At 36.1% G+C, this 18,509-nt stretch overlaps 2 protein-coding genes across 4 annotated transcripts; both read right to left on the bottom strand.

Annotated features, from left to right (window-relative positions):
* Positions 1 to 745: 745 nt before the first annotated feature.
* Positions 746 to 10,085, bottom strand: LOC120475079 (membrane-spanning 4-domains subfamily A member 4A). 2 transcript variants are annotated; one of them, XM_039665803.2, is made up of 7 exons: positions 10,018 to 10,085; positions 8,158 to 8,333; positions 7,174 to 7,293; positions 7,031 to 7,087; positions 3,797 to 3,958; positions 1,342 to 1,492; positions 746 to 1,009 (listed from the first exon to the last, which is right to left on the bottom strand). In XM_039665803.2, the coding sequence occupies exons 2-6, from the start codon at positions 8,308 to 8,310 to the stop codon at positions 1,352 to 1,354; spliced, it is 633 nt and encodes a 210-aa protein (XP_039521737.2). In that variant the 5' UTR covers positions 8,311 to 8,333; positions 10,018 to 10,085; the 3' UTR covers positions 746 to 1,009; positions 1,342 to 1,351. The 2 variants fall into 2 exon arrangements, with proteins under 2 accessions (XP_039521737.2, XP_039521736.2); XM_039665802.2 differs by having other exon boundaries at positions 1,356 to 1,492.
* Positions 10,086 to 13,019: 2,934 nt separating this feature from the next.
* On the bottom strand, positions 13,020 to 17,935 carry LOC120475080 (membrane-spanning 4-domains subfamily A member 4A). 2 transcript variants are annotated; one of them, XM_089132880.1, is made up of 6 exons: positions 17,754 to 17,935; positions 16,729 to 16,848; positions 16,591 to 16,647; positions 16,101 to 16,247; positions 13,571 to 13,707; positions 13,020 to 13,144 (listed from the first exon to the last, which is right to left on the bottom strand). In XM_089132880.1, the coding sequence occupies exons 1-6, from the start codon at positions 17,898 to 17,900 to the stop codon at positions 13,126 to 13,128; spliced, it is 627 nt and encodes a 208-aa protein (XP_088989006.1). In that variant the 5' UTR covers positions 17,901 to 17,935; the 3' UTR covers positions 13,020 to 13,125. The 2 variants fall into 2 exon arrangements, with proteins under 2 accessions (XP_088989006.1, XP_088989007.1); XM_089132881.1 differs by lacking the exon at positions 13,020 to 13,144 and having other exon boundaries at positions 13,567 to 13,707.
* Positions 17,936 to 18,509: the final 574 nt, after the last annotated feature.

Genomic DNA, 18,509 nt, shown 5'->3' with positions numbered 1-18,509 from the left:
TTAGGCTACATAATACAGACTTATATTACTACAGTGATATTTAACGCATCAGTAATATTTGTGTGGGAATAATCAAGCTTGTGGGCTTATTTGTTGTCTGTTGAAGTCATTTATTAATGCTTTTGCACTTTTAAATGTCCCTTTATGTACACATGTTGAAGGGCGAGTGGAATAATTGAATCTTTTCGTACCCAGTATTTGAAAAAGCTTATTGCATTCATAAAGTGAAGCTTTTACTGATTGTTCCTGAAACAATTTTGTGTGGAAAATAAAAAAGGTAAATCAAAACCATAATGCGTAATTCTAAAAACTCTGAAAATAAAATACAGATACAGATAGGACATTTGCTTTGTTTTCTTTGTGTAAACTATAGGAGCCGGAAAATTTGGAGTCGTACAAAAAAAAAACTATTAATAAACAAATAAAAATGTGTGCTATTTATAAACGCATTTATAAAAAAAATAAAATGTATAATAAAAAATGTAAATAATGTAAATAATATATATATATATAATTTTATTTTTTACTTTTTTTATGGCCAAGACACATGTTTCTGCTGACACCTGCTGTTGGCTGTTCATATTGCTTTATTAGACTTCTTGTGTGCCGACGCGAACACACAGATAGTCAGTCTGTCCCTGTCCGGGTGTCATTAGTGATTTCTAAGAGACTGTTATTTGATTACTAGAAATGGGTTAAAACTCTGAGAGATAAATATTTTTCTGATCTCATTGAAAACAATTGCGGACATCCAAAGGTTTTATTGATTAACCAAGTTATTTGACAGCAAAAAACAGTGATATTTAAAAAAAAAAATAGATTTTTAAAAAATATTTTCTATTTAAATATATAGTAAAGTGTATTTTATTCCTGTGATGAAAGCTGAATGCTCAGCATCATTACTCCAGTCTTCAGTGTCACATGACCTAGCTTGAGTCAGCAATAATATGAGAGATTCAATCCTTGCAACCTTTGGACAGTTGGATCTCCTCACTGGGACTCAGTATCCCTGGTAAGTAACAGACAAGACCAATGGCTATATTAGTGGCGATACTGTGACACAAAACCAAAGAGAAAAGCCCAGGGTCAGCTACTTCAATGGTCTACAAGTAGAAACAAGGCTGGGGTTTACAGTGAAGCATGATATGATTGAATTGTAGTTTTTATATCATTTTGCTAACATATTAATTAGGAGTAAATTATGAATGATCTATTAACCATCAACATTAGAAGACTAAAGATAGTTTAGACTATTAAGTAGCATGTCCCAGCTCCAGACCAGTGAGATTAAAGGCAGTCCACGTAACATGTTGTGGTTATTATATAATCTGCTAGATTAACCTCGTCATCATTACCCAGTGAGCGCCACATGAACCACTGTAGAGCCGCCGTTGCTGGAGGCTTTGCAGGCGAACGCTGAGATACAGATGGAGATGATGAACTGGAGGATGGAGAACACCAGCAATATCCCAAGGATCCCCAGATCATATCTCTACAAAAATACAAAATTATGAAAAATAATGCATGGCACTCGGGTACAAGTCCTGAAAAGCATGAATCGCAACACTCCCTAATGCCGAGTTCAGACTGTGCGATTTTCAAAGTATTCGGGTCGCTGTTCTTTTCACACTGCATGACTAACTTGGCCAGCATTCATCACACCGCATGATGGATTGGTGACAAATAGAATAGAATAGAATCGCCGACAACTCCGTCTAGCACGCTGCGCGCAAACTACGTTTCACAACAAACACACGTGAGATGAGACAAGGAAACAACGCGACACCACACGTGCTAGAGTTCTCACGTGAGACTTTTTACTTTTTCGACCCAGTGTGGTGAAGAGATGAGTCCTCTTGAAGAGATGGGTCCCACCTTAGGACCCCATAGTATGCCAGTAGTATGCCTGATCTAAATATGTTCTCACGATAACTTGATAAAAGCAGTTTGTTGCCATCAAGTAATACGTTTATTTGTTTAGCGCTTTTCAAGTAATATGTTCCCAGACAGCAAACTGACATTGAATCAACGTGGAAACGACGTCTCTCATGACATTGAAACAACGTTGATTTTGCTCATCGAATTAACGTTGAACCAACGTCAGACGCGGCATTCTTCAAAGCTAAATGAAAATCGAAAAATTGGTTTGCATTCATAACGTTGAAACAACGCGTTGATTTCAAGTTGATTTTCCGTTAGTTTTGAAAGAATGACGCGTCTGACGTTGGTTCAACGTTAATTCGATGAGCAAAACAATGTCAGATCAACGTTGTTTCGATGTCATATTTCCACGTTGATTCAATGTCAGTTTGCTATCTAGGACACCATATTACAAAATAATTTATTGAAGCATCCAGACACTTCACCACGTGAGCAAGCAGCTAGGCTCCTGATTGGTCAACGCGGCGCGAATTCACGCCAAAGTTCAGATTTTTCAACTCGGGCGGCAGACGCGAATTCACGTCAAACGCATGAATGCACAAATGGCACTAACTAAATCATTCGCGCTTAACGCGTTTAACGCACCAGACGCTCAATTCGCGCCATTCGCGCGAACTTGACGCGCAAATGAGACGTATTCGCGTCTTCTGCGCTCCACGCCTCATTCGCGCCGCAGGAATTTTTTACGCACGTAAGGCGTCTTTGCATTGACTGACGGTAGAGATCCACTTGTCCGACACGACATTCGCGTGTTGTCGCGACGCCTCCCCACATTTGTACTTTGATGGGCGTTCCTCAAGTTTACCGCTATGGTCGTGGTTTTGAGCCAGCGGCCAGTCTAGAACAGAGGACCTGCGAGAGACTACCCCCCGTCTCCATATGCTCTACTTCTATTGGATAGTCCCGGCACGTTCAACGGAATTCATTTGCATAGAGATGGGCATCAGCCAGCTTTTTGACGCGCAGCATTTTTCCAAATGAAGCGCCGCTTTCCCGGGATGCTTTGCGGGCGCATTAAAGTCGCGTGACGTCAACCATAGGAATAAAGGGCAATTTATACTTCTGCGTAGGGTACGCGCAGTAGGTACGGCGTAGCATACGCACAGATGCGTCCCATACCGCGTACCCTTCGCCGTCACCTGACGCGCACCTCTTCAAAAATGTAACTACACATCGCGACGACGCGGACCGCAAGATCGGTGATTGCTCGGCTTAGTAGCATCTCATTTCTCACGCATTTCCACCACTGTCTATGATTTCCAGACGTACCATCTCCTCCAAAGTCTTCTCTCATTTCTGCCTTTCAGTTTTAGTAATTTCACTAAAGTGAACTGTTTTTCCAACTCCAACATGATCAGCTCTCTTTCACTCGCTATTGCTCGTAGTAACCTAGCTGCGAGAAATCTAAACACAGTGGAACATTAAAACTCTCCGCCGCCAACTAGCGTTTCGGAGCAGTACTGCAGAGCAGCCAAGACATAAACGCAGAAGTATAAATGCTCACAACGGCGTAACCAACGCCGTACACTACGGTGTACCCTAGACGCAGAAGTATAAATTGGCCTTAAAGTGGAGCGCAGCGCGACAGAAGTGCTGCACGGACAAGTGGATCCGCACCGTTACGATCGAAATCATTCGCGCCTAATGCGCTATTCGCGTCCGGTGTGAACGTAGCATTATAATGCCTGTTTTCTAGAGTGTGTTGCTGCCATTAAAATAAAAATGTGTTGGTCATTGAAAACTTTTCTTTTACTTTTGTCTCGTTGAAGAGAATGAACAAAATCACAGATTCTTGATTTTATTGTGTTTTACAAGATGTCCCATCTTTTCTTGATTTGGGGTTGTAAATTAGTACCTCGAACTTTAAACACAGAATGCCTTCAGTTCGGCCGTAGGTTGTGGGACAGCTTTGATACTTGCTGGTCTCTGAGCCGAGTCCTATCTCCAGCGATATGAGAAGAAAGGCGAGCCCTGCCGTGACGGCACTGAGCACATTCATGACGAGAGAGGAGTTCATCTACAGTATACAGGACGAAAAGAGGAAACTTGAAAAATGACATGAAAGAGTAGTAATGGCATACACATAAAAACGTAAAATGTTGTCTGCTCAGGTTTTACATTGTTTTGATCTGGTGATAAAGAATAATTGTTTTATTGAACCAAGAATACTTAGAATAATGTGTAGAGAAGCAAAAGCCACACAGTTTGCACTCTTTGTATTTCGACTGGTATATATTGCAAGTATAAAGCTCAATCTGTCCAACAATAACAAGATGTGCTAGTTACAGAGTTTACCATGGAAATAATTCTGGTAGCCTTTTGCTCTGTTTATGTAAATCCACCAATGGAGTTCAATGAGTCTAAAAGGCTTTGCATCTCTAAGAATTTGGACTTTTTATGATCCCATCATATGCATGCAGATATATATATATGGAAACCTATTCTCACTTCTAAGTGATAAAAAATTTAATCATAGTCAAGCTACCTGCGATTAACGATTAAACCATCAATGTGATATTATATTTTGTGAAAGAAGTGCTATTTGGACAGTTTGTAATGACAAAATGCATGAAAAATCAAATGGATTGTGAGTCAATGTGAGTATGTAGCCTATTCACTACGTGTGAAAACAAGAAAAAAGAAAGAAAGTGGAGGTAAACCATACATTACATTAAAACAATTACCAATGTGCTGTTAACTGCTACTCAAAACATAACACAGAGAGGTCATCGAGAATCTTATTTTTATCTTATCAGAGATTTTTTGACAATCTTAGAAGATTTAGCAAATCTTCCTTTTATTAAGGAAAGGCTTAAAGGAGTTGTTCCCTTTAAAAAAACTTTAGCTGATAATTTACTCACCCTCGTGTCATCCAAGATGTCCATGTCTTTCTTACTTCAGTCGAAAAGAAATTAAGGTTTTTGATGAAAACATTCCAGGATTTTCTCCATATAATGGACTTCAATGGGAACCAAACGGTTCAAGGTCCAAATGAGAGTTTCAGTGCAAAATGTTCAAAGGGCTTTAAACGACACCAGACGATGAATATGGGTCTTATCAAGCGAAACGATCGCTCTTTTAATAAATAAATAACAAAGTTTAAGTTTTATAAGCTCAATTGGTCGCCTTGCTCTGTTCTGTGACGCAGTAAAACCAGTAGTGTGCATTATATGGAGAAAATCCTGGAATGTTTTCATCAAAAACCTTGATTTCTCTTCGACTGAAGAAAGAAAGACGTGGACATCTTGGATGACATGGTGAGTAAATTATCAGCAAAAGGTTTTTTAAAAGTGAACTACTCCTTTAATACATTTGGGAATGAGTTCTTGATGGCTTAGCTGATGGTACAAAAGGAAATAATCAGAGAAGTTAGAGAAAGTGAAGTTTGTGTGATTGTAGATGAAACCAAAGATTAAAAGGACAGATTTCTTTAATTGTGAGGTACTATTACAATGGGGCCATCCACAAAACACTTTGAGTCAGCTGAAAGCTTAGATGCAGCAGGCCTCACATATGATAATACGTGGCCTTGAAAAACAGGCCAGGACTACAGGAATATTATTGTGGGGCAAGGCTACGGTGTGCATCGATTAAAAACAGTGCAAGATTCTCATTTTGTGCCCTTGTAATGCACATTGTTTGAATTTGGTTCTTGTCAAAGCTGTAAAATCAGTGCCAGAGGCGGTTAACTTTTATGCTCTTCTGCAGAAGCTTTATAATTTTGTATCAGGCCAATGATATTGTCGTGTGTATACACCGGACACATTAATGGCGTTCCCCATAGTGCTGATCCAAGACACAATGTCTCATTCCCCTTCTCAGGGAACCATGGTTACATTCGTAACCTGAGACATTTTCTAGCCTAAAGTTATGATCTAAAATGTAAATTGCTTTGTTAAACCTCTATATATGTCAGACGAGTGTGTGTTTGTGCGCCTGAGTAACGGTGGGCCAACTTCCCAGCAAACACAGAACGTTCCCCTAACGTTCCCGAATGGTCCCATGAGGTTATTTTTTTGGGAACCAAACAAGAACGTTATAGGAATGTTACAAATAGGTTATTTTTAGGTTCAATTTTTATAACGTAAGGAGAATGTTCCGGGAACGTTCCCTTAACCTTAAAGTCCCCGTGAAATCAAAATTGAACCTATTTACTTTGTTAGCGCATATTACTAGTCTTGTGGTTAACAATTAATCCGTGCACGTAAAAATATATTAAAAAAATGTTTTACCTTGGTAATCTTTAAAATCTAAAAAGTTACTTCCGGTCTGGAACGGTTTCTTTTTCTGATGACGTAGGTTTCACAGTTTGGGTGGGGAAACGCTTAACCACTCCCCTCAAACCGAGAGGAGGAGCGCTAGAGTAAAACCCTGCCCTCTGTTCAATATTCCGTTTCACTTGGAAATACGTCACAGCACTGGAGAAAAATCGTTTGCAACTTCCGGTTCACGGGGACTTTAAGGGAAAGTTCTAAGAACGTTCTGGGAACCAAAAACTAATGTTTCCAAAACGTTCCCAGAACCTAAATTTGTTTACTGTTCAACCCTAAAACTCAGTAAACACAATACAGCACCTTTGGTGAAATATTCCTTACATATATCCCCAGATAGCAAATTGACATTGCGTCAACGTGGAAACATGACATCGAAACAACGTTGATCTGACATTGTTTTGCTCATCGAATTAACGTTGAACCAACGTCAGACGCGTCATTCTTTCAAAACTAACGGAAAATCAACTTGAAATCAACGTTGTTTCAACGTTATGAAAGCAAACCAATTTTCGATTTTCATTTAGCTTTGAAGAATGCCGCGTCTGACGTTGGTTCAACGTTGTTTCGATGTCATGAGAGACGTCGTTTCCACGTTGATTCAATGTCAGTTTGCTGTCTGGGTTAGCAGATGTCATCAAACCTTAAATTTCTTTAAAATGCATTTTGTTAAGTCGAGTACAATTCAACAGATGTCCTGTGGTCTAGGAATAGGGAGCGGTAAACACTGCATAATTGAAATGCGTTGTCCGCTCCGCATCGTACCAAACAAGCTTTCTAAAACCACAACTTTTTGAGGCTGGTTATCATGAACGTACCACACACGGACTAGGTTTACTCTGCGCCGCAACAGACAGAGCTCCGGCACTGATGTTCTGAGAAAGAAACAAAGGACATTTCAGAGTTCATTCTGGAAATTAAAATGAAAGACAATGAAGCAAAACCATTAAATAAAACTTACGACAAGGGATCCCCAGTAGGTTATGCCACTAAACAAGGAAACAGCTGGGAAATTGAAGACATCGGTGGTGCGCACAATACCAAATAAGAAGACCATCACTCCAGTCATGATCTGGACCGTCTAGAGAGGGCAGATATGGGTCAAGTGTTTATATGTTCCCACATTATATTTTTGTCATGTTATATTTCATGTTTGGACACACACATAAACAGAGAGAGAGCTATTAATGCTGTTCAGGTGTATTAGTAAGCAGTAAGGTACGAGAAGCTGTGCTGTATCGTGAATAACGGCTAAAGGGCGTTGTTAGGCTCGACGCGAACCCGTTATTATTCACCATACAGCACTTGCCTCGAGTACCTTTTTGCTTTTATAAAACGGTTACCGCACAATAAAAATATTAAAGTAAAAAAAAAAAAAAATGAATAAGTGCCTCTTTCATGAAGTAAAATCACTAAAAGCCTTCCTTCCGCTAGAAGAAAATAGTCCCTGACCGGGAACAGCAACAACGCTCCAATGGGTAATAATGAAAGCTCAAATAAACACGACATAGAAACCGCAGTGATACATAGAGCCGTTGGGTGAAGCGGTCATAGCCGTGTTAGATCATGAATAAAGCACAGCTATTGACCAATCAGAATCAAGGATTGGAACTATCCGTTTTATAAGTCACATTAAGACGTACTGCATGGATTTAATGTCACTCAACTGTTTACCTTTATATAAATACTCCACACGATGGGCATTTTAACAGAATTATGTGTGTTTGTGACCATTAAAGTAATAAGACGTGAAAGAGAACTGAATTTGGGATTGCTTTCTGTCTGAGAGCGGCATCTTTTCTCTTTTTCATGTTTCTTAATCTCTCTAATGTGGTACGCTGATATAATTACATACCGCAATATAAATGAAGATAGGTATAACACATTATATTGTCACCATAATATATTGTTATTTACTCTCCAAATTCATCATTGAATGCATTACCCCCAGTGCCTTTGGTTGTGCTTTGAGAAATGTGTGATACGCTCCTCCGTTCTCCTGTCCATCTTCACATATAACAGTATGTTGTGCCACCTGTGGGTTTACTTGGATGACAACCGTGGCTTTGTCCGTCGAGATGACCTTGCTGGTTTCCATTCAAGCTAAGTGTTGGATTTCCCCTGTAATTAAAGCACAAGTATGCACATTTTATGTGTTGTTTTATGTGAGCAATGTGTTATTACAATGTCAGTAATAGCGGTGAGCGTGGCACAACCTAATGAGGGGCTGGTTATAAACACTGTAGTTTCCATAGATGACCAATCGTAGAAAATTTACTAGTTGCCATATCAACACTATATAGAGAAAAAATTGTGCCAAAATTTTTTAAGATATCTCTGTACATTTTTTTAAACATAGCAAAAGTACATTTAATTAAATAATAATTTATGAATTTAATTCATTTAATAATAAAAAGTATACTTTTGTGTTTTACTGTTTTTTGTGTTTATTTAAAATTAGACACATTTGATATTATTTTAACATCTGATCTGTTTTTAGCAGTTTAGAAAGGTCTTTAATTGTCATCTAACAAATTCCAATGAACAACTTTTATGAATTCTATTGAGAAACCATGAGAAAGAAGTGAATAAAGACAGATAATCAATCAATGATCAGAAATTATTAATTATTATTATGATTATTATGTTTTAAACTTTGCTGTTTAGCTGTGTTTTGAGGTGTGTTAGTTATGAAATTCTAAATTTTGAATAATTATGTTTTATTATCTTTTTTTATTTACAAAATACATTGTTTGTCTCATATATATTTTGCATTAGATCAGATCAAATTTTAAGCTGAAATGTTACAATACAATATACCCCACCTATATGGGGCATGTTGTCACATTCACTTCCAATCTTTTTGGGTAAAGAAAGAAAAAAGTACGCACTGCATTAATGAAGAAAAAACATACAAGTGGTGTTTAATGTGGGGAAAAATAAATAGCGTGAATTATCCACAAACCAAACTGAGAAAGTCAAAAGCCATGCTCTCCCTAGCTGTAAAAGAGTAATGTGTATTATTTCTTGGTTACTTGGACCCATATCGACAGCAGAAATCCATCATATATTTTAGATAGTTAGTTTAGTTTTTAGTTTAGTCTTTAATCTTTAAAAAATTCTGTGTGGTGCAGTTTTATCATGGATTAATGTGCGCTTTGATGGACTTCCAAAAAAATATACCCATTGACTCCCATTATTTTGCTTGGAAGAGCCAGAACAGTTTTTTTTAATATAACTCAGATTGTATTCGTCTGATGTCATTTACCGCTAGGAGGAATTGAGGTTGGGTAAATCATGGGCTAATTTGAATTTTTTGGGTGAACTATCCATTTAATGTTTAAATCTAATATCATTTAAACTATAATGTATTACAGTGCGCTTATTGTGTACATATATGTTTTACGTTGTTGTTGTTTCTAACAGCTGTAGTTAATTTCTGTAATTACACCTACAATTATACGGTTAACCTTTCCCTTATTTCTGAAACCTATAATCAGACCATCAAACCTGTCCATAACATATACCTGTGCTGTGTCCCAACTTAATAACAGCAAAAGTTTTTTGCGATACAACACGAACACAATAAGCATATTGTACTTTACCTGACCAATTTTAATGCAATTCTTGTTAAAGACGCATAGTATAAATAGGAACCCCAAAGAACAACAGTAAATGAGTACAACATGCACTAAAACTGCTGTGAAGGATGAAAAAAAAATGATGGTTATTTTTAATTAGTGTATATCAAAGTGTATATAAAAAAAGAAATCATAAATGTTAATTGATGCTTGAAATATGGTACCTGAAATGAGTTGTTGACGTGGACGTCTGCTGCTCTTATGGCGTATAGTGTGTGTGTGTGTGTGTGTGAACAGAGGAATCGCTGAGGAGGAGCTTGCTGCATATGAACTTCATATAGTTTATAACGTTGAGGCTTTTCCTCCTGGAATTCAAAGGGCTTTACTTAAAGATCAAAATTAAAAGTTGCGCAAATTAGCCATTTGTTGAGATCAAACAAAAGCACCAGCTGTCGGTGTTTAAAACACACATTAATCCTAATCTATCTTTGATATTACAGTATCCTGAGTGATGAGTGTAACACAAACGAGAAGGACACTGGAGCACTGAGGCATTTCTAAACGTATATATTTATTTCTTATTAGGTTAAGATGAACTGATAACCATTTTTACATTTTGCCCACATAATTATTATAATTTCCCTGAACAATTTAGTTTGCATTCAACCACAGAAATGTCATAGTGAATTATGTAGATGTCTTGTTTTGAACAACTGTAGTGCTATGCCCTAGTTTCACACTGAAGTGAAAGGTTGTGGTTGCTTTATTTCCTTTTCATACAGCTAACGTTGCTCTTGTTAACAGAACTGTGGGAAATGCTGAGGTTGATCAGACTGCAGTAACGTACACAGCAAAATCCTTGTGGATTATATCAAGTCTGGGCAGAGTATTAAATGGACACTGAAGCAGTGTTAAAGTTAATGAGATAATTAAGTGAATATTTGAGTGACGATTGAGCATTATTGAAGACACCTGATGATAACAAGCAGAATGACTGAAGGAGAAAACCTGATTTTAGTCACCATTATGGTGACCGGTGTTTGTTTTTGTTTGGCTCTTGCCCATTAAATAATTTACTTTAGATATTGTTTGGCTACTGTTCCTGAGTTATAACAGCCAGATGAGCAAATAGACAAGGTGATCTGATGCTGTTGGCTGTGTTTGAACATAATCGTTAGACCTGAATCTCTGAACTCATTGAGAGCATAATTTCTGAGTAAAATTTACTTCATGGATTATAGCAGCACTGTCAATGTACACTGTAAAAATGAAAACGACTGAATCTGTTAAATCTAATCAATAAAATTGAGGCAACAGATTACAATCAATATTATTAATTAAATGTAACAAATTAGAATGGAGTAATAATTAACCAAACAAATTAATTAAAAGTTAACCATTTAAATTGAGTAAAATGTACACATTTTTCTAAACAAAAATATCGGAATAACAGACTGACGTCAAAGATGAATTAAGACCTCTTTTTTTTCATTGCTATCATTGAAGACACCTGATGATAACAAGCAGAATCACCGAAGAAGAAAACCGAGATTTTTAAGTCACCATTATAGAGATCAGTGTGTGTTTTAGTTGGGCTCTTGACACTTAAATTAATAACTTTAGATGTTGTTTGGCTGTTATGCGTGAATTATAATAGCCTGACGAACAAACAGAAAAGGTGATCTGGTGGTGTTGGTTGTGTTTTACCATAATCATCATTTCTCAATCATTTGACACTTCATTATTAATTTAAGTGTCAAGAGCCCAACTAAAACACACACTGATCTCTGTAATGGTGACTTAAAAATCTCGGTTTTCTTCTTCGGTGATTCTGCTTGTTATCATCAGGTGTCTTCAATGATGGCAATGAAAAAAAAAGAGGTCTTAATTCATCTTTGACGTCAGTCTGTTATTCCGATATTTTTGTTTAGAAAAATGTGTACATTTTACTCAATTTAAATGGTTAACTTTTAATTAATTTGTTTGGTTAATTATTACTCCATTCTAATTTGTTAAATTTAATTAATAATATTGATTGTAATCTGTTGCCTCAATTTTATTGATTAGATTTAACAGATTCAGTCGTTTTTATTTTTACAGTGTAAAGCATACTATTTTTATCATTTTCAATTAAATCCAAATTATTGAATCAATTAGAAAAAACAAAAACGTCTAAATAACATCTTATAGGCACACACAGACATCAATAATTAGCATATGAATCTCAACAATGGTGACAAGCTCATTATTATTTGATTGGTGGCACCCAGAATGCACTGCAACATGCTTTATAATTGTCACCATTGTTGAGATACACAGGCTGAGTCTTGATGTCTGTGTCTAAAAAAAAACTAAATTTTTCTAAAAAAAAAAATGTTTTTCATATAAGCGAATCTTTTAAGACATTATATGGATTACATTGTCAAAGTTAAAAACATTATGTTGTACAAGGACAGTGCTGCTATAATTAATGAAGTAAACCTAACTCAGAAATTGATCTTCATATGAGTTCAGTGATTCAGGTCAAATGATGAAATATCGATTATGTTATACCAGCACCATCAGATCACCTTGTCTATTTGCTCATCTGGCTTCTATAACTCATGATCAGCAGCCAAACAATATCTAAAGTAAATTATTTAATGGGCAAGAGCCAAACAAAAACAAACAACGGTCACCATAATGGTGACTTAAAGGATAATTCCTACAAAAACTACAAAATAGACTCAAGGTGTTAAATACCGGAATTATCCTTTAAAAATCTGTTTTTCTCCTTCAGTGATTCTGCTTATTAACATCAGGTGTCTTCAATAATGCTCAATCATCACTCAAATATTCACATAATTATCTAGACCACAAACTTTAATGATGTTTTCTTTTCATGCACAGGGACAACTTCTTGTTCATTGAACCCGGGATTAATTTAGACAGTTAAAACACCAGACAAACAAAAATGTCTTTGTTTACAAAGACATTTGACTCATACATATTATTTGATGTTCATTTGTCAATTCTCTTGTATTCAGTTGAATGTTACGATCACCCGTCGGCCCAACGACACAATCCAACGGGTGGGTGAAGGTATAATGTGTGTAGGTCTTTTCAGTGCTTCTGTGAGGTTCACTTAATTGAGTAAAATTTAGTTTTATTTTTATTTTAGTGCCCCGCTTAATCTGATGGACCGGAGGGGTTTGCAGAGATGAAGTCGACGTCTTCGAGGTCTTCTCTCCAGATTACTGAGTTGTATTGTCTTATTGCAGGGGTTTGATCCCGTCTTCTGAAAACCAGTCTTACACTTGAGACTGTAATTTCTGCAACCTTGGTTGGATCTCCTACTGTGACATAGTATCCCTGAGAAGAAACAGACAAGACATGTTACAAACATTCACACTTAATATCAGTTTTGCCAATGAGATCCACACGGACTGAGATAACACAATAACGGTCACATGGTGTCCAGCAAGGGCAGGGATCTGCAGATTCTTACTTTTTTAAACAAAACAAAATCAGTAATCCAGCAGATATTAATAAATGGACCGCTTCTAACTACAGACAACGAAGGGCTGAAATCCACTCAAATAGCGGGAACTAAACAAGACACAGTAGTGACCATTGCTTCTCGACTAGGGAACCGTAATTAAGAAAATCAGGAAACTAAAACCATGGAAATGAAACTGTAACCAAGACATCATGAAATTACCGAAGTGAAAACACTACTTTAACCCACTTCAACAATCTAGCAATATGAAAAGGATGTAGTTTACAATGAGGCATTACCCAGTGAGCGCCACATTGACCACTGTAGAGTCATAGTCGCTGGAGGCTTTGCAGGCGAACGCTGAGATACAGATGGAGATGATGAACTGGAGGACGGAGAACACCAGCAATATCCCATTGACCCCCAGATCATATCTCTACAAAATATTCAACATGATCATATGAAAGATGTTTCAAAAATCATATTGACTGAACTTTATATAAATACTACATATATGAAGGCATGTAACATGGAAGTTGCATGGACCAATTTGTAGTTTTTATAATACTTTTATGATGTCATTTTGAAGCATAACATTTCCAGTGGCTAGTCATTGCAATTGCATGTGAAAAACATTGACCAGCACAATCTTTATTAGTACAAATTATTTTCAAATAGTAAATGATGATATATTTGTCATTTTTTTAATGTCATCATTCAGATAACATTAAAATAGTATAGAGAGCCTAAGTCCCGCCCCTACGCTTCCAACTTATGGGACCTTATTTCGGAAAAAATATGGGTAACACTTTATAATAACTACACGCTAATAATAATTAGTTAAGTATGAGTAAACCATTAATTCATCATTCATAAAGCATTAATAGACATTAATAAGCAGTTTATAAATACAGCTATAAATGTTTTCTTCTTAATTTAAAAGCGTATCTATAATTTGTTAAATAATTGTATTTTCATCCTTTATTAATGATCAATTTATCATTTCTAAATGAAGAATTGCATTTTTTATGAACCAGTTCTTTGACTAGTTGTCAATGGTTTATAAGATTACTTAGAGCGAGTAAGTAAATGATTAATAAACTATTTAAATGTACATTCATACAGCTTATCATTCAGACATATAGTGATGGTTACTTAGTGTGTTAATAAATGCTTTATTAACATGTATTAATGCTGTAATTCAGGGTTAATTTGGTTAGTTATGAAGCATTTAGTAGTGGTCAGTTAACTATGTTCGTGAGCTCATCTAATATGAGGACTATTCATGCCTTGTTAAGCATTTTTAAAGGCTGTTAAATATTTCTATGTTCTGTATCACTGCGTTGTGTTTGTTACTTTTTACTGTTTAGAAGATTGACGAGTCTTTAAATCGCCTTTATAAATGCTTTACAAAGCATGAATAGTCCTCACTTTAGATTAGCTCACAAAAATAGTTAACTGACCACTACTAAATGCTTTAACTACCTGTGTTTACTATATTTACTTACACTTTCTAAGTGATCTTATGAATGACTGACAACTCTTAAACAACTGGTTTGTAATACTTCATTTTTAGAAATTATTAATTGATCATTAACAAAGTATGAAAATACAATTATTAAACGCATTATAGATATGCTTATAAATCAAGAAAAAAGCATTTATAGCTATATTTATAAACTGCTTATTAAGGTCTATTAATGTTTTACAAATGATGAATTAACTGTTTACTCATGCTTAACTAATGATTAATAGCGTGCAGTTATTATAAAGTGTTACCAAAATATGAATGGTAGTCAATGGCGAGAGACAACTTATCTTTTTATTCCGTCTGAACTGTGCCCTCAATTACACATATGATGTTTGTCAATTTAAAAGATAATTCTGAAAGTCAAAAACGTCGTAGTCTATCATAGAACAGAAGAGTAACATTTAGTTTTATGTGAAAATCGCTCTATGAACTACATCTCCCGGGAAGCGAAACAACAAGCAAGATCCGCTGCTCGTGTGTGTGCAGTCTGGTACAAAACACTCAGGTATGACGGCGTAATGTACGATTATAACGTAAGACTATACACTGTAAAAAAATATTGATGGTTTAACTTAAAAAAGTAAGTAACCTGGTTGCCTTAAAATTTTAAGTTGATTGAACTGGAAAAAGTGAGTTAATACAATGAAGGAGATTAATTTAATCATCAGAAACTCAAAATTGTATGTTATCTGAACTAAATAAATTATTTAAGTTGATTTGACAAAAGAAAACATGTGATTACTAACACTGTAAAAAAATATTGATGGTTTAACTTAAAAAAGTAAGAAACCTGGTTGCCTTAAAATTTTAAGTTGATTGAACTGGAAAAAAGTGAGTTAATACAATGAAGGAGATTAATTTAATCATCAGAAACTCAAAATAATAAGTTATCTCAACTAAATAAATTATTATAAAGTTGATTTGACAACAGAAAATATGTTGTGATTACATTTTTTACAGTGTAGAAACAATGACAGACGTTAGCCTCAGTAAAGTTAGCTTCATTCATTGAGAGAAAATGTGCACCTTTGGGGTTTGTAGTCTTTGTAATTACGTATTTTCACAGTCTTATACCTCAACGGTTTTACATCAAACTGCGACTTTCTTTACTTTAAAATGTATCTTTTAAATTGACAAACATCATATGTGTAATTCAGGGCACAATTCAAACCAGATCAAAATATTTGTTGTCTCTCGCCATTGACTACCATTCAATATTTTTCCGAAATAAGGTCACATGGTGGTCGACCGGAAGGGGAGGGGCTTAGGCTCTCTACTGCAAACTGTTCATTTAATACCTTCCAAGATAAGCAGATGCGAGGAGACCTTTCATTGTAATTGTTGCAAATTCCATCAGAAAACAGTCCTATCTCTATTGACACCAGGAGAATGGCGAGTCCTGCGGTGACGGCACTGATGGCGTTCATTATAAGAGAAGCTTTCACCTGCAGGAAGAAGAGCTGGCATGTGACGGGGGAATAGTGACGGTGTACACTCATTAAATAACCTTTTTAAAAGTCAGATGTGCTTTCCACGTCTTTACAGGATGAATGTCTCATTGTTCAAAGAAAGTTACGTTTTCAGAAGCCATAGATTGTGTATATTGAAACATGCTGTAGGGTTGTGTTATGTAAAGCCACAAAGGCCCTTTACCTCGTAGCCCCATTTTACCCTATAGTCTTTAAAGAACAGGCGACTGAAAGCACTGCAATGACTCATGGACGTGAATAATATCATATGTATATATAGCCTAGAAACAACGTGAGCAACAGCCGTTTATGTACGTACCACACAGAGATGAAGTTTCCTCTGCGCAGCGACAGACAGAGATCCCGCACTGATGTACTGAGAGACAAACGGGACATTTCAGTTCATTCTGGACATTAAAATCAGAGGCAATGAAGCAAAACCATCACATAAACTTACAATGAAAGATCCCCAGTAGGTTATGCCACTCAAGACAGAAAGAGCTGGGTAATATTGCATGCTGGTGGTGCGCACAATACCAAATAAGAAGACCATCACTCCAGTCATGATCTGGACCGTCTAGAGAGGGCAGATATGGGTCAAGTGTTTATATTTTTGCAAGATGGCATATTCTTCATGTTTTGGCACACACACACACACAAAATAAGCTATATTAAAGGAGTAGTTCACTTTTAAAAAAAAGTTTTGCTGATAATTTACTCGCCCCCCATGTCATCCAAGATGTCCACGTCTTTCTTTCTTCAGTCGAAAAGAAATTAAGGTTTTTGATGAAAACATTCCAGGATTTTCTCCATATAATGGACTTCAATGGGAACCAAACGGTTCAATGTCCAAATGAGAGTTTCAGTGCAAACTGTTCAAACGACACCAGACGATGAATGAATCTTTTTTCGAGTCAATTCATTCATTTCGTTCGTTGAATGAACCAAACGACTCGAATAAAGATTTGTTCATTTTGATAAACGAGTTCGAACAGGAGAGTCACGAACGAGCATCACAGAACAGATCAAGGCGAGCATTTGAGCTTATAAAACTTAAACTTTGTCATTTATTTATTAAATGAGCGATCGTTTCGCTTGATTCATCGTCTGGTGTCGTTTAAAGCCCTTTGAACAGTTTGCACTGAATCTCTCATTTGGACCTTGAACCGTTTGGTCCCCATTGAAGTCCATTATATGGAGAAAAATCCTGGAATGTTTTCATCAAAAACCTTAATTTCTTTTCCACTGAAGAAAGAAAGACATGGACATTTTGTTATGACATGGGGGTGAGTAAATTATCAGCAAAAGTTTCTTTAAAAGTGAACTACTCCTTTAATGTTTTATGCATTGAAAGCAATCAGACAAACACACATCTTTAAACTTAAGGACATTTGACAACAACTTCAGAAGAAAACGAGATACTAAAAATATTCCTAAAAAACATACAAGTACATAATTATAATTCATCATTAAATGCTTTACCCCCAGTGCCTTTGGTTGTGCTTTGAGAAACTCAGAGAGAGCCGTGTTGTGATACACTCCTCCGTTCTCCTGTCCGTCACACACATGTGGATTTACTTGGATGACGACCGTTGCTTTCTCCGTCGAGATGACCTTGCTGGTTTCCATTCGTCCTGCAGTTCACAACTCATTTAACTTCATTCTGCTTCTCATGTACAGGACAGTATGTGTGGTTACTCTTGGTCGGCTTTAGCCACTCTACTAACCATGAGTAACTCTGCAACTCATTCAGTGTTGGGTAAGTTACTCTAAAAAAGTAATTAATTACTAGTTACTAATTACCTCTTCAACAGTGCAATTAGATTACTGTACTAATTACTCGCTCTAAAAAGTATTTAATTACTTTTAATTACTAATTACTTTCAAAATCCCATATCAATCTCAACCAGCAAGGATAGACATGAATCTGTTTTAATTCTTTCAAATAAATACTATAAAATTGCATGAATTATCCTTAAACTGACCAAGGTGGAGAAGGTTACATTATAAAAACATACTTTTTAGCATCAGACAATATATTTTGATGTTAAACCCACTGTTGTTTTATGTCTGATCTCGTGACTTTTCACACTTTTTTCATCCATATTTTACAATAATTCATACGAATTTGTACGAGTGCGGCCGTATGATTTGGACACTGAGATCGGATTGATCTACACACAGTGTTTACCTCAATTACATCAGAAGTAACTGTAATTAAATTACACATAAATTCAG

This window comes from Pimephales promelas, chromosome 7 (assembly GCF_988280905.1).
Source record: "Pimephales promelas chromosome 7, fPimPro1.hap1.1, whole genome shotgun sequence".
NCBI lineage: Eukaryota > Metazoa > Chordata > Actinopteri > Cypriniformes > Leuciscidae > Pimephales > Pimephales promelas.
The sequence above is the reverse complement of the archived record's forward strand: the minus strand, read 5'-3'. Positions and strand labels throughout refer to the sequence as shown.